This window comes from Littorina saxatilis, linkage group LG14, assembly GCF_037325665.1.
Source record: "Littorina saxatilis isolate snail1 linkage group LG14, US_GU_Lsax_2.0, whole genome shotgun sequence".
Lineage (NCBI taxonomy): Eukaryota > Metazoa > Mollusca > Gastropoda > Littorinimorpha > Littorinidae > Littorina > Littorina saxatilis.
Genome location: NC_090258.1, coordinates 43,468,208 through 43,484,874, shown reverse-complemented (window position 1 = coordinate 43,484,874; position 16,667 = coordinate 43,468,208). Strand labels below are relative to the sequence as shown.

General features: G+C 46.1%; 1 protein-coding gene across 5 annotated transcripts in view; it reads left to right on the top strand.

Moving 5' to 3' along the window:
• Nucleotides 1-16,667, top strand: part of LOC138947845 (uncharacterized) — a 129,211-nt gene that overhangs the window by 51,856 nt on the left and 60,688 nt on the right. For all 5 annotated transcript variants that reach the window (XM_070319404.1, XM_070319405.1, XM_070319401.1 and 2 more), the window contains 8 exons: nucleotides 293-431; nucleotides 925-1,092; nucleotides 2,337-2,504; nucleotides 10,287-10,464; nucleotides 10,775-11,028; nucleotides 14,354-14,564; nucleotides 15,532-15,765; nucleotides 16,481-16,612. In XM_070319404.1, coding sequence (XP_070175505.1) covers nucleotides 293-431; nucleotides 925-1,092; nucleotides 2,337-2,504; nucleotides 10,287-10,464; nucleotides 10,775-11,028; nucleotides 14,354-14,564; nucleotides 15,532-15,765; nucleotides 16,481-16,612 — 1,484 coding nt within the window. The remainder of the gene's footprint in view (nucleotides 1-292; nucleotides 432-924; nucleotides 1,093-2,336; nucleotides 2,505-10,286; nucleotides 10,465-10,774; nucleotides 11,029-14,353; nucleotides 14,565-15,531; nucleotides 15,766-16,480; nucleotides 16,613-16,667) is intronic.

Below are 16,667 nucleotides of genomic sequence, written 5' to 3'. Positions count from 1 at the left end.
TTTTATTTCGATAACATAGGGTGGCATATGATACAAAATATACCATTTATTTTGTTCTTTCTGTCTTTCCATCCGTTCTTTCTTTTTCTTATGCATTTCAGAACGGCTACAAGTGCTTCATTCAGAGTCATACGTCCCTCCACTAACAACACTTTTTCAGTGAACATGTAATTTGTTGCAGATTTTTATTTTTTAAATCGGTTGTCTGCGATAACACTTATTTTGCAATGTTTGATTTGTTTATGTCTCTGAATCAAAATGACAACAACAATGTTTTTGTGTCTGTTGGCAGTGTTTCTAGCTCCGATTTCTTTGCGTTCGGCGAGGCCCAGGGAGACGGAACGTTGCCTAGCGACAAAGAGCGCGAGTCGGTCAGGGCCAAGGCACCGGCCGGCATCCCCGTGGCTGGCCAGACAGTCACCAAGATCTTTGTGAGTATTGGAGAGAGAGAGAGAGAGGGGGAGAGGGAGAGGGAGAGGGGGAGGGGGGGGGAGAGAGAGAGAGAGAGAGAGAAACACACAAAGAGAGGGAGAGAGAGATAGACAGAGACAGAGAGAGAGAGAGAGAGAGAGAGAGAGAGAAACACAGAGAGAGGGAGAGACAGACAGACACTAACACAGACAGAAAAAGACAGACAAACCTACCGAAGGACAGACAGACAGACAGACAAACTGAAGTGTTAGAGAGAGTAAGAGACAGAGACAGAGAGAAGGAGAAAAAGAAAGAAAGAAAGAAAGAAGGGAGGTTAGATTTGAAGATTTAGTAACATACGAAAGAAGAATCAAGAAACTAATTGAACATAGAGCGAAATATTACCTACTACTCGTTATAAAATACACCACACAACAGAGAGAACATATCATGAAAGTTGATACCTGTCTACCAACCTGACAATGACGACACTCTATCTGTTGCTGCACACAGGTGAGCATGAACGGCTTGCTGAGTTTCGGGAAGAAATTCAACGCTTTCGCCCCACGCAAACTGCCTCGTGTCGATCGCAAGGAGAACACCGATCGCCTCCTGCTGTGTGGCTACTGGTCCGATATGCAGCTCTCCAGTACAGACAGCAAGGCCAAAGTCTGGTACCACGTGAGTGCATTGTCTCCCTTTTTCTGAGATCTCTTTATTTATGTTAGTGTTTAGATAATACCTGATGTTTTGGGCGCTCTCCAGGACCGCTCTCGCCTGCTACTATGTGGCTACGTAACTGGTCAGACACGCAGCTCTCCCTGCACACTAAGGCCAAAGTCTGGTACCACGTGAGTACATTGTCTGGCCTTGCTTAGTTTGCTGTTACATTAATGAATTAGATATCTATGAAGTTCAGTATTGCAGACACCGAGTCCAAAGTCTGGTACCACGTGAGTACATTGTCTCCCTTGCTTAGTTCGCTTTATGTTGTTGTTTACAGGAAGTTGCGCAGAGTAGACTTTTATATCAGGCATTAGAGACGCTGTATTAAAGCAAGCTGTACGTGTATTACGGACACGATAGGAATGGTTTTGTTTGTAAAAGGCTGTCCTGATTTGAAACTTAAGAAACAGTTGGTTCCAGCCTACAGTGGATGGTTTATCATTTTTGAGTCACTTGAGAAAAAGTGACTCTATGTAATCGGTCAGTGTTAGTCTGTCCGGCCGGCCGGCCGGCCGGCCGTCCGGCCGGCCGGCCGTCCGTAGACACCACCTTAACGTTGGACTTTTCTCGGAAACTATCAAAGCGATCGGGCTCATATTTTGTTTAGTCGTGACCTCCAATGACCTCTACACTTTAACGATGGTTTCGTTGACCTTTGACCTTTTTCAAGGTCACAGGTCAGCGTCAAAGGAAAAATTAGACATTTTATATCTTTGACAAAGTTCATCGGATGTGATTGAAACTTTGTAGGATTATTCTTTACATCAAAGTATTTACATCTGTAGCCTTTTACGAACGTTATCAGAAAAACAAGGGAGATAACTAGCCTTTTCTGTTCGGCAACACACAACTTAACGTTGGGCTTTTCTCGGAAACTATAAAAGTGACCGGGCTCAAATTTTATGTGAACGTGACTCCCAGTGACCTCTACACTTTGACGTCTGCTTTGGTGACCTTTGACCTTTTTCAAGGTCACAGGTATGTCTTGAATTCTTCAGGTATGCATTGTGTTGTGAATAGCAATTTCTTCCTGTCCATCTGATGCCTCATATAATATTCAGAACTGCGAAAGTGACTCGATCGAGCGTTTGCTCTTCTTGTAATTTAATAAATGCTGTGTGTGCCAGTTTTACGAGAAGACATACAATACACCGCGACTTTATCATCTTAAGTTGAGAAATGCTGTGTGTGTGTGGCAGTCTTACGACAAGACGTCGAGCAACACGGCGGAAGAGACAGCAGTGTTGCAGGCTGGGAAGGACGCTGTGGAGCTGTACGGGGACAAGGTGAACTTTGACCCCACCTTCATGCTTGTCGCTACCTATGAGGATGTGCCCCCAGACCCCACCAACACAGACACGACTGAGGTCAGTGGTATTATCTGTCTGTGTGTGTGTCTGTATCCATTTGGTCTACAATTCTTGGTTTTTATATTTAGTCAAGTTTTGACTAAATATTTTAACATCGAGGGGGAATCGAAACGAGGGTCGTGGTGTATGTGCGTATGTGTGTGTGTGCGTGCGTGTGTGTGTGTGTGTGTGTGTGTAGAGCGATTCAGACTAAACTACTGGACCGATCTTTATGAAATTTGACATGAGAGTTCCTGGGTATGAAATCCCCGAACGTTTTTTTCATTTTTTTGATAAATGTCTTTGATGACGTCATATCCGGCTTTTCGTGAAAGTTGAGGCGGCACTGTCACGCCCTCATTTTTCAACCAAATTGGTTGAAATTTTGGTCAAGTACTCTTCGACAAAGCCCGGACTTCGGTATTGCATTTCAGCTTGGTGGCTTAAAAATTAATTTAATATCATATTCTTACTCCGAATCACATTAGCATTGAGTCACCTGAGATGCTTATCACTGAAAAACGCTTACCCGGCTAAAGAATTTAAAGGGAAGCAACCCCATCACCAAAACGAAAGTGAAAGTAGCTTTGGTAATGGGCCAGTACACCGGGAGTTACCTCCCATACGGGTGTATGCCACGTCACTTCCTCTAGGAACACGTGCCTATTATCATACGTCTTTTTCACCTCGGAGAGGACGGTTCACTTTTTGACGCTCTGTGGCTGACCTTGTGTGTTTGAGTGACACCCGCCGGCCACGTTACCCAGCTTGTCTGCTCGCCTTGCCTACAGTTTGGTGAGCTCGTTCCCGTTTGTTGTTGGTTGTTTGCACTGTTTTGTTACTGTACGTTGTCCGTTTTTTACGGACTTGTGTGTCAGTGACTTGCGTGTTTCGCCATTTTGTTGTGTGAGTTAGTTAGCTAACTCGTGTGACTTTGCTAGTAGCTCTGCGTGCCCTCTTTCTGTTTGGGCAAGTGTAGCTTTAGTATTTTGTTGACGCGTAAGCGTGTGTGTTTACTGTCTTTTCAGTCGTTTTGACTTACGTTTCAGTAAATCTTTTTGGCTTTGCCACGTGTTGTTGACGTTTGTGTCAGTGTCTTGCGTGTCGCCATTTTGTTGTGTGAGTTAGTTTTCTAGCTCGTGTGACTTTGTTTGTAGCTCTCCGTGCCTCTGCTTGTGGGGCAAGTTTAGCTATAGTATTTTGTTAACGCATTAGTGCGTGTGTTTACTGAATTTTCCAGTCGTTTAGACTTATGTTTCAGTAAATTTTTTCGCGTTGCCACGTGTTGTTGTCAACATGTCTGATTCAGACAAGCGCCGTGGCAAGTCGGACCCCAAGGGGAAAATTAAGGCTAAGTCTTCCTCTTCCAAAGCAACTTTACTTGTTACAGACCAAGAGCGTAACACTTTGTTGGCTGTACCAATTTCGGCGCCTAGCGCTGTTACTACTTCTGCTTCTTTTGCGGCGCCTAGCGCTACTGTTACTTCTGCACCTGTCTCTACATCGGAGACTTCGTCTTCTTTGTTAGCACCTGGACAAGGTGCGTTGGTTTCCTCTCTGTTAAAGTCACTGGTTCCAGAAATCCGCAGCTTGGTGCAGGCAGAATTTCAGCGTTCCGTCGCCAGCAGTTCGGCGTTTCCGGCATCTGGCAGTGACGTCCGGGCATTGGCTTCCGTGTCTTTGTCCTCCACTTCCGGCTTGGAGCAGCGTCCTCCCTCTTCAGCGTCGGTTGGTAAGCAGAGCTGGTCCGATAGCCCTCGTGAGGCGCCTGGACGTTCTCCTTCGGGGGACAGCTCTTTCGCATCGGGTCACGACCGATACCTTGCTGATCTTTCATTTCCGGCGATAACCTACGAGGCCCCGGACTTGTTCGAACAGCGGCGGCAGTCGGTTTCGACTGCCGCATTTCCGGCACTTGCCGGAAGTGATGATCCGTCCGCTCCGGCACGCTACGGCGGTCGCGGCAGGATGGAGTATTCACTGACTTCCGGTCCTTCCGGATCGCGAAGTCAACCAGTGCAGTCTTCACTTCCGCATTTTGCGGTTCCGTTGACTACACTTCCGGTTTCGGCCGGAAACGCTTCTTCCTCTTCTGGTGGTTCCTTCCGGATACCAGATAGTGGATTACAGCGTGCGCCTTCCGGCTTTCAAGCGCCTAGGCTTGAGCAGGCATCACTCCACTCAGTCGGGGGAGTGACGTCAGCTCATCCAGCTCCGGTTTTTGCGGATGGTCGTCCTGCTTACCCTTTACCTTCACAGGATTTTGGGCGGCAGGATGACGTTAGTGCTCAGGCTTTTCCGGTTTCCGGTTTGCCAGGGCATGCTTCTGCTTCCGGAACTGGTGACTTCGGTCATGGTTCCACGTGTGACTATTCTGATGCTCCATCAGTGGTCAGCGAGGAGTCGCGGGGCGTGTTTCCGTCGAAGCTCAAGTCTGTTCTTGACGTCGCGGCGGAAGTAACGTCTCGTTATTTTCCTGAAGGGGTGGTGGCTGCGGACTCTTCCGCATCATTCGTTCCTTCTGCCATGGCGGACTTCCGGCCGGCACAGGAGGATGTTTCTTCCTTCCGGTTCGCCGAGTCTCCGTCAGTGGCTTACCAACTTTCGCATTCACTGGTTCGTCCAGCACATGCGGGGAGTGGTATTCGGCCAGTGCCTGTTCCGTTACTGCTTCCTTTTGGTCCAGTTCCGGAATCAGCGCAGCAGTGGGTGGCTTCAGCTGCCCAAGCCTCTTCCTTCGTGCCTACGGTCAATAGGAAGCTTGGCATGCCCAATCAGAGCCAGAATTGGCTGGCGTCTTTTGCACTCCCTAGGGCTACCCTTCCGGTTTCCCGGGAATTGCTGCCTCTTCTGACTAAACCGATCAAGCGTGATTCGGTTTTGCCGGTTTCCGAGGCTTCCCTCCTCTCTGCTGAGGAGGTTGGACGTCGGCAGATCGAACTGTCCTCCATTGCGGAGACTCTCGTTCGGGCTCTGTCTCGGGCATTGACCGATTCGCTAGTTCCTTTCACTCTCAGTGAAGAACAGAATGCGGACGATGTCTCTGCGCTTTTGGCCGCATTGGCCAAGGTCAATGAGGAACAATTGCGTCTTTCCTCCCTGCAGTACACCCAAGCGGTACTCTGCAGGAGGGATCTCTTCCTCTCGCAGTCCCAATTCACGGAACTGGCTACTAGGGAGACCTTGAGAGTCTCCCCGGTCTCAGAGGAGTCTCTCTTCTGTCCGCTGGCACTGGATGCCAGACAGAAGGAGATTCAGTCAAACAAGGACAGTCAGTTCCTTGACTACACTCTGAAGGGGGTGAAACAGTCTCAGCCTTCTAAACAGAAGCAGGCTCAGACATCGTCTAACCCCAAGCCAGCTCAGAAGCGGCAGGCTCCGCCGGCCGCTCGTGGTGGGAAGAAGAGGACGGCATCGGGGAGGGGGCGTGGCGGCTCTGGAAGTAAGCCACACCCCCAATGAAGCGCTCCCGATCTCACCTCCCTCCCGCCCTCCACCTTGGTGATGGCGGGAGGCCCCTCCCGGGCACTTTCTCGTTGGATGTCGGTAGTAGACAGCCAATGGATTGTGGGAGTGGTGAGATCGGGCTTCCGCCTACTCTGGCGGGAGGAAAAGGCGCCTCTTACCCGAGTGCCTCCGCGGTTCAAGCCCCCCTTCTCGCAGGAAGCACGTTCCGTCTTGCAGTCGGAAATTGCCTCCCTGGAGCAGAAGGGCGCGGTGGAGAGAGTTCGGGTCCACAGCTCCCTGGGATTTTACGGGCGTCTGTTCGCTGTTCCCAAAGCATCAGGAGGATGGCGTCCCGTGTTGGATTTATCTCTCCTCAATACTTTCTTGAGGGAGATAAAATTCAAGATGGAGACGCCAGCCTCTGTCCGAGACTCTCTCCGCCCAGGAGACTGGGTGACCTCGATCGATCTCACGGACGCATACTTTCATATTCTTATGCATCCGGCCGACCGGAAATGGCTTCGTTTCCGGTGGGGAGATCAGATCTACCAGTTTCGCGCACTCCCTTTCGGGCTGTCTCTCGCACCATGGATTTTCACCATGGTGGTGAGACAGGTCTGTGCACTGGTGAGGTCCCAGGGTATCCGTCTGCGGGCTTATCTGGACGACTGGCTCATCATGAACCAGTCCCAGAGCGGCTGTTCGCAGGATACCCTGACGGTTCTTCGAGAATCCAACTCGTTGGGATTCTCGATCAACCGGGTAAAGTCGGAGCTGACCCCGTCACAGACATTCACTTATCTGGGGATGTCTTTCGACACGGTCGCTTGGACTGTCCAGCCTTCTCAGAGAAGGGTGGACAAGCTCCAAGCCCAGATTCGCTCCACTTTACCTCTCCTGATGGCTTCCATCCGCTCGCTCGCCTCCATCTTGGGGCAGATGGAGTCTATGGCTCTTCTGGTTTCACTGGGCCGGGTCCACAAACGTCCGCTTCAGTTCGCGCTGAAGCCGTTTGTGGACTCTCCTCTGGTGGACTGGGACGCCCTCATCCCTTTGCAGGGATGGTTCCAGTCTGCGACCCTTCCGTGGTTGGACACGGAGTGGGTCTGCAGAGGTGTTCCGATCGTCGTGCCCCTCCCCGACCTGGACCTCTTTACAGATGCGTCCAGGGAGGGTTGGGGGGCACATACAGATCTTCAGACTACTTCCGGTCTGTGGACGACGGAGCAGTCCTTGTGGCACATCAACTTGCTGGAGCTAGAGGCAGTTGCTCTAGCTCTGGCCAAGTTTCTGCCCTCCCTGTACGCCAAACATGTTCGTCTGTTTACAGACAACATGACAGTGGCGGCGTACATCAACAAGCAGGGAGGCTCGCGGTCCCCGTCTCTCTCGGAGAGGGCTTGCGAGATCCTGGTGTGGTGCTTTCAGCATCATATCACGATCTCGGCCAGGTACCTTCCAGGGAGGCTGAACACTTTGGCGGATGCGCTCAGTCGTTCCGGTACGGTGCTTCAGTCGGAGTGGACGATCACTCACGGGGCACTGCTTCGCCTTTGGGCCCAGGTCCAAAAGCCTCTGGTGGACCTTTTTGCCACAAGGTACTCAAAGAGGCTTCCGGTGTTCGTCTCGCCATTCCCGGACCCTCAGGCATGGCGAGTGAACGCTCTGGACTTTCCCTGGACGGGTCTGGAGGCGTACGCCTTTCCTCCCTTTCCGTTACTCAGCCGAGTAATCCGGAAAGCGGAGATGGAGGAGCCGGCCCTTCTTCTTCTGGTCGCTCCTCTGTGGCCGTCGCAGGTCTGGTTTCCAGATCTTCTTCGGCTCGCCCAAGGGCCCCCCATTCCTCTCGCACTCGTGCGAGGGGAACTAGTGCAGCCCCGAACAGGCATTCCACACGAGGAGCCCAGTCTTCTGAAGCTTCACGTGTGGAAGTTGTTCGGGACTCGCTGAAGCGCTCTGGGGCGTCGTCTTTGACTCTGGACTTGGTGGCTCGCTCGCATAGAGCGTCCACCTCTTCAGTTTATGCTTCCCACTGGAAGGCATGGACTGCCTGGTGTTCAGCTAGAGGGGTGAGTTCGGTGGCTCCGCGCTCTATTCAGGTCGCTAACCACCTCTCTTTCATGTCTTCGCAGGGCGCCTCAGTCTCCTCGTTGAGGGTCCGGCGCTCCGCTATCTCGGCGACTCTTAAGCAGATTGGTCGTTCTGTTCGAGTCGGGGGCGTTATAGCTGCAGTCATTAAAGGGGCTGCTCTTAAGGAAGCTAAAGCTCGTTTGCCCGCTCCCAAGTGGGACTTGTTTTTAATCCTGGAATTCCTTCGTTCTGCGGATTTTGAGCCTTTAAGCGAGGCCAGTCTGTTCAATGTCACTCGCAAAGCGCTGTTTCTCCTTTTGTTGGCTACGGCCCGACGGGGTAGCGAGGTCCACGCTCTGTCGGGTCAGCCTGGAGATATCTCCTTTGAGCCGGACGGTTCCGCATCTTTGCGTTTCCGGCCTGATTTCCTGGCCAAGAATCAGTCTCCGGGGCAGGCCTCTCCGCTGGTTAGAGTTAAGGCTCTGACCAGCGCGTTGGCCCCGGATGACCCCGATTCGGTCAATTGCCCTGTGAGGGCACTTCGTCTGTACTTAGCCCGGACTCAGCCGATTCGGTCTAGTTCTCAGAAGTTGTTGTTTATCTCTCTCCTTACTAGGCGCGAGAAAGATTTGTCGAAGGTAACGTTGGCCCGGTGGGTGTCCTCGCTCATCAAGCAGGCTTATGAGTGGAGTCGCACAAAGAGGGGGGGGGTTATGCCCTCCTTGCCACTTGACTCGGCCCGAGCCCATGAAACGAGGGCGTGGGCATCCTCTCTGGCAGTTCTGCGCTCCAGACGTCTAGAGGAGGTGCTGACAACTGCGTATTGGCGTTCCGAAGATGTTTTCATAAACTTTTATCTTCGGGACGTCACAGCTCTTCGACAGGATGGCTCCAGAGGCCTTCCAGCGCTCATAGCAGCAGGCCAGTTCCTGTCCAGAACTTGATGGTGAGTTTTGATTCATTTCTAGCCCACCGCCTTGTTGATGTTATCTGCTAATGTGATTCGGAGTAAGAATATGATATTAAATGGAAAATTTCCTAAATAAATTATCATTTAATTAATATACTTACCCGAATCACATACTGTATTCCCTCCCACCTGCCCCGCTTATGGTTTTAAGATTTTTTAAAGCCGTATGATAATAGGCACGTGTTCCTAGAGGAAGTGACGTGGCATACACCCGTATGGGAGGTAACTCCCGGTGTACTGGCCCATTACCAAAGCTACTTTCACTTTCGTTTTGGTGATGGGGTTGCTTCCCTTTAAATTCTTTAGCCGGGTAAGCGTTTTTCAGTGATAAGCATCTCAGGTGACTCAATGCTAATGTGATTCGGGTAAGTATATTAATTAAATGATAATTTATTTAGGAAATTTTCCATTAATGACTTTGGTCATTAAAAATCGGAAAATTGTAAAAAAAAATAAAAATTTATAAAACGATCCAAATTTACGTTTATCTTATTCTCCATCATTTGCTGATTCCAAAAACATATAAATATGTTATATTCGGATTAAAAACAAGCTCTGAAAATTAAATATATAAAAATTATTATCAAATTTTTTTTTTCGAAATCAATTTAAAAACACTTTCATCTTATTCCTTGTCGGTTCCTGATTCCAAAAATATATAGATATGATATGTTTGGATTAAAAACACGCTCAGAAAGTTAAAACAAAGAGAGGTACAGAAAAGCGTGCTATCCTTCTCAGCGCAACGAATACCCCGCTCTTCTTGTCAATTCCACGTGTTCTGTGAGTTCGACAGCTACTTGACTAAATATTGTATTTTCGCCTTACGCGACTTGTTTTTATTATGAATTTGGAACGTAAGAAGTCTGGAATTTTTATCTGTCTGTTATTTTTCAGCTTAAGTCTGTTCTTAATGGAGGCCGAAGTCGACTTCCCCAACACTTCCCGTAGTCTTTTTGAGTGTTTTTTTTATCGAAATTTAGTAACAGAACTTCGTGCAGCAAACTTTGTGAAGTAAACGTCGCAAAGTCAACTTCGTCCAATAAATATCAGGGTTTAAGGTTGCCCTTAAATTAATGAGCCCGAAGTTCACTTTGTGAAGTGTCTCTAGTCTACCGAAAATGTAGCACCAAAGCTTCGAGCAGCCAGCTTCGTGAGGTACAATTTTCGAAGTTGACTTCGCCAAATTAATTTGAGGCTTAGAGAAAGTGTTTGCAGTTTCTGTGGTGGTAGTTCTCATATATATACATTTGATATTAGAGTGATGTTGAAGTGAAAGTGAAGGGCCATAACGGTGTTTTTTGTGTCCACAGCGGGTGAACTTCCAGATGGCTGTGATCTCGGACGGGACATGTACCTTCGCCATGATCATCTACGCGTCAGGCGGCATGCAGTGGGACCCGTCCCTCAAACGTCGCGTTACCATTGGTTACCTCTCCGAGAACCTCGACATCGACACCAGCAGGCCCGACCAGGTCATCGGAAACACCAGTGAGTTGTCTGCTTGTCGTCTGCTTATCGTATGCTTGTCATCTGCTTGTCTGTTTGTCGTCTGTTTGTCGTCTGTCATCTGCTTGTTGTCTGTTTGTCGTTTGTTTGTCGTTTGTTTGTCGTCTGTTTGTCGTTTGTTTGTCGTCTGTTTGTCTTCTGTTTGTCGTTTGTTTGTCGTCTGTTTGTCGTCTGTGTTTCGTCTGTTTGTCGTCTGTGTGTCGTCTGTGTGTATTTGTGTCGTCTGTTTGTCGTCTGTGTGTCGTCTGTTAGATCTGTCCACTAACAGATCCATGACTTGACTGTTTTTCAGACCGGCCCGGTGTGTGGTTCTTCGAGCTGGGTGTTCTGCCCGCAGACGAGGCGGTCAACCCGGAACAGGAGTGCCTCAATTGGTATTACAAAAACCTGCCGAATAAAAACTTGTTCCAGGCCATTGACGTGCTGCTGCCCAGATGTCCGTGCAGCTACTTCTTGGCGTTGTTTAGCAACCGCTTTATTCCGGATTCCTTTCAGAGGGACGCCGTCTGCTTCCTGACTCTTCCCTTCTTTGGACAGTTCGGCAGGGTGAGGAGACGATCCGATATAATACTATACAGTACAATTCAATACAGTACAATTCAATACAGTACAATACAGTACAATACAATGCAGTACAATACAATACAGTACAGTTCAATACAGTACAATACAGTACAATACAATACAGTACAGTTCAGTACAGTTCAATACAGTGCAATACAATACAGTACAATACAATACAATACAGTACAGTTCAATACAGTACAATACAATACAGTACAATTCAATACAGTACAATTCAATACAATACAATACAATACAGTACAATTCAATACAATACAGTACAATACAGTACAATACAATACAGTACAATTCAATACAGTACAATTCAATACAGTACAATACAGTACAATACAGTACAATACAGTTCAATACAGTACAATTCAATACAGTACAATACAGTACAATACAATACAGTACAATACAGTACAATACAATACAGTACAATACAGTACGGTACAATACAATACAGTACAATACAATTCAGTACAATACAATACAGTATAATACAATACAATACAATACAGTATAATACAATACAGTACAATAATAATAATAATGCAAACTTTTATAGCGCTATTCTAGAAAAATGTCTACTCTTAGCGCTTTACAATACATACATCGACCAAGCATACTATACACGCACAGGCAAAGAAACCGACCAAACATAACCAACAAACTATACATGCACAGGCAAAGAAAACGACCAAACATACAATACACGCACAGGCAAAGATAACGACCAAACATAAACAAACATACTATGACCAATCAATACAGTACAATATAATACAGTACAATACAGTACAATACAATACAGTACAATACAATATAGTACAATACAATATAGTACAGTACAATACAATACAGTACAATACAATTCAGTACAATACAATACAATACAGTACAGTACAATACAATACAATACAATTCAATACAATTCAATACAGTGCAATACAATACAGTACAATACAGTACAATACAATACGTATAAGTTACAGCTCCGTCCATCCATGTTATCGCCTGATATTTTGTCGAGACTGGGTCAATGAATATGATGACGTCACTCGAGGCTCTGCCGAGAGTGACGTCATTATATTCTTTCACCCCGTCGAGACAAAATATCCCGCGATACCATGGATGGACGGAGCTGTAACGTATATATGGCATGACCAAAATAAAGAGAATTTTTCATGGGATGTGGAAACAAATCATTTGAAATTCACCATGGGCAATCAACCCAAGCCTAGAAGTTGTAGAACTATATTTTGTTTCAGTCTTGGCAAGGCCAGTTTTGTTCAGTTCCGGAAAAGACATCATGAATTCATTCACCCTGCCGAGACGAAAAAAACAATTCCATGGATGAAAACGTATAAGCTTATATCCCGTGACGCATCAAAGCTAAATTTTGTTTTGAAATGTCTTCACAACGTACAGATAACTTATAACGACATAATCGCCTTCACAAGACAGGATAAACGCACACTTTGTTTTTCGTCTGCTACAAATCTAGTCTTGTTGGTTGACGGAGAGACTAAAGCTTCAATCGTACCTTCATCAACAGGAATAAATGCTCAATCCGCTGTCAGTTCGCAACTGAACCTTGTTTTTTTTCTTTAACTTTTTGGTTAACATTGAAACGGCAATCCAAAAGAGTGTTTCAGCTGTTTCAAGACACAGGCTTGGCTCCTTCTTTTGAGTTGCTTTTCAGTCTAAAATGACACCGGAAGCGAACAAATTGTCGCGTATACTGTCGTCACTAAAAGACGTCATGACAAAGTTACACGCAAAGCGAAAGAGACTTTGACGTCATTTACTTTTGTTTGGAATTTTCCGTCTGTTCCTAGCTTGTCAGTGAAGACCTGACGTGAGTAAGCTTACCCTTTGCAGCTGTGAAATAATCAGTCTTGTGTCTCGGTCGTGTAGGTACAGAGTTTGCTTCTGCAATCATTGTGTTCGTGTTGATGACGGCTTCATAAGATTTCCATGTTCTTGTTTCTGCGGCTGCGCAAGTTATTTTGCCTAGGTCATGGCCGAACTTTAGGCCTACGGAGAAATATCGCTGGATATTTTCTCCCTAGATTAACAGAGACAAAGAAGGGAAGTCATGCTGTATAATACAATACAGTACAACACAATTCAGTACAGTACAATACAATACAGTACAATACAATACAATTCAGTACAATACAGTACAGTACAATACAGTACAATACAATACAGTACAATTCAATACAGTACAATACAATTCAGTACAATACAATACAGTACAATACAATACAGTACAGTACAATACAATACAATTCAGTACAATACAGTACAGTACAATTCAATACAGTACAATACAATACAATTCAGTACAATACAATACAGTACAATTCAATACAGTACAATACAATTTAATACAATACAGTACAATTCAATACAATACAATACAATACAGTACAATACAATTCAGTACAATACAGTACAATTCAGTACAATACAATTCAATACAGTACAATACTATACAGTACAATACAGTACAATACGGCACAATACAGTACAATACAGTACAATACAATACAGTACAATTCAATACAGTACAATACAATACAGTACAATACAATACAGTACAATTAAATACAGTACAATACAATACAATTCAGTACAATTCAATACAGTACAATACAGTACAATACAATACAGTACAATACAATTCAGTACAATTCAGTACAATACAGTACAATTCAATACAGTACAATACAATACAGTACAATTCAATACAGTACAATACAATACAGTACAATTCAATACAGTACAATTCAATACAGTAAAATACAATGCAATACGATACAGTGCAATATAATACAATGCAATGTAATGCCATGCAATGTAATACAATACAATTCAGTACAATACAATGCAATACAATACAGTACAATACAATACTATGCAATACAATACTGTACAATACCATAATATGCAATACAGTACAATGCAATGCAATGCAAAACTTGATGTTGAGTATTATAATTATCATTGAGGCATAGAGCTGTTTTAAGATGTGAGAAACAAAGGGAAGTAAGCACTCTAAATGCATGGAGCATGACTGTGTGCAACAGTGAGAGCTAAGCGGAACCAAGCTCCTGGCACTTGAGATGATAACACACACTGAAATGAGCAAGCGATTTTAACAAGATTTGAAAGAACAAAAACATTGAAAATAAACAAGCTTTTTAGAAGATTCCACATTTTGACTTCGATGGACCTGAATTAAACAAGTTTAAAGCACTACATCTGTAAACGTTGCCTTACCTGTGTGTTTCAGAGGTGCTGCTACAGGGCGCCCGGTGTGTTCGAGGGGAACAGTCCCAACGCCGGCTCAATCCTGCTGCATCACCCGCTGCTGAGCGAGAGCCTCAACTACGCCGACGACACGCTACCCAAGCAATTGTGCTGCGAAGAGAGCAACCTCTGTGCCCTCTACTATGACGTCAGACCCGTCGGCACCTGTCAAAGGTTCTTCGTCTTAATCATCGGTGAGTGGCTGGTTCTTGTCACGTGGGTGTAGGGATGACTGAGCTGCAAGTCAGCCATTGGTTACACGGACAAAGAAGACTATTTATTATCTGAGAATATAATTTGTTTGTGGTGTGTATATGTGAGCAAAACATACAACATAACATGGAGCATTGAGCAACATAAAGCATGACAATATAGTACACGTATTGGATATGAATTATTTTGTGAAACGTGATTGCAAACTTCCGTGCGAATCATCATTTTAACTCACATTTTTGTTTTTCAAATTCATACATTTCTCAAACATTCTCTCTCTCTCTCTCTCTCTCTCTCTCTCTCTCTCTCTCTCTCTCTCTCTCTCTCTCTCTCTCTCGCTCTCTCTCTCTCTCTCTCTCTCTCTCTCTCTCTCTCTCTCTCTCTCTCTCTCTCTCTCTCTCTCTCTCTCTCTCTCTCTCTCTCTCCGTCTCTCTTTCTCTGACCGGCACGGTTGGCCTAGTGGTAAGGCGTCCGCCCCGTGATCGGGAGGTCGTGGGTTCAAACCCCGGCCGGGTCATACCTAAGACTTTAAAATTGGCAATCTAGTGGCTGCTCCGCCTGGCGTCTGGCATTATGGGGTTAGTGCTAGGACTGGTTGGTCCGGTGTCAGAATAATGTGACTGGGTGAGACATGAAACCTGTGCTGCGACTTCTGTCTTGTCTGTGGCGCACGTTAAATGTCAAAGCAGCACCGCCCTGATATGGCCCTTCGTGGTCGGCTGGGCGTTAAGCAAACAAACAAACAAACTCTCTCTCCCTCCCTCTCTCCCTCCCTCCCCCTCCCCCTCCCCCTCCCTCCCCCCCCCCCCTCCCCCTCCCCCATCTCTCGCTCTGTTCCCATCACATTCGCCTCTCAGCCCTCTCAAGAGCACGGGATACACCGCACTTGGTCTTGGAGTTAGATATCACATGCGAATGTTTGGCCACAGTTACTGTTGTGTGTTCCAGCCTTCGGCGCCGGTGACCCCCACATCACCACCCTGGACGGACAGCAATACGCTTTCAACGCCATCGGCGAGTACACCGTTATGAAGACCGGGAACTTTGAGCTTCAAGGTCGCACGTGTCAGGCGACGTCTAGTTCCGGTGACCCCGTGCAGGCCTCTGTCTTCTGCGCTTTCGTGGCCAAGGGGAACAACTCCGACTCCATCCTGCAGGTGGAGTTGTCCCTCAGCAAGGACGGTAAGCTGAACATGGCTGTTCATTCATAGGGGTCGGTTGCGAAGTTAAAATTTGACAAGAACCGACTCGTCGACATGGAAAATATACTGTTAAAACAATGAGACAATATCCGTGTGTGTGTGTGTGTGTGCGCGCGCGTACGACTGTGTTTGTGTGTGTGTGTGTACGTGCGCGCGCACGTAGCAGAGCTGGTCGTGTTAGCTAGTGAGTCAACACAAGTGTAGTACGTTTATCTCTCGGCGTGTGACAGATTGCTAGTGAGATAAAGTGAGATAACAAAGTGAGAGATAACTAAGTGAGATAAGAAAGAAAGTGAGATAACAAAGTGAGATAAGAAAGAAAGTGAGATAAGAAAGTGAGATAACAAAGTGAGAGATAACAAAGTGAGAGATAACAAAGTGAGAGATAACAAAGTGAGATAAGAAAGTGAGATGAAAAAGTGAGATAACAAAGTGAGATAAGAAAGAAAGTGAGATAAGAAAGAAAGTGAGATAAGAGAGTGAGATAAGAAAGTGAGATAAGAGAGTGAGATAAGAAAGTGAGATAAGAAAGAAAGTGAGATAAGAAAGTGAGATAAGAAAGAAAGTGAGATAAGAAAAGAAAGTGAGATAAGAAAAGAAAGTGAGATAACAAAGTGAGATAACAAAGTGAGATAACAAAGTGAGATAACAAAGTGAGATAACAAAGTAAGAGTATTTTACTCTTTTTGTCGCAGACTTGGTGGTGTACATGAACGGTCAAGACCTGACCAACGCGTACCGTACCGAGGGCAACAGTTTCCAGCGTACAGCGGGTCAGCTGATCATCAGGCGGTCAAACAACACGCTTCGGGCTTCCTTCCAGGAGGGTCAGTACTCCCCTTTCAGCTATACTCTATATATCATATTGTGCAGATAAACTAT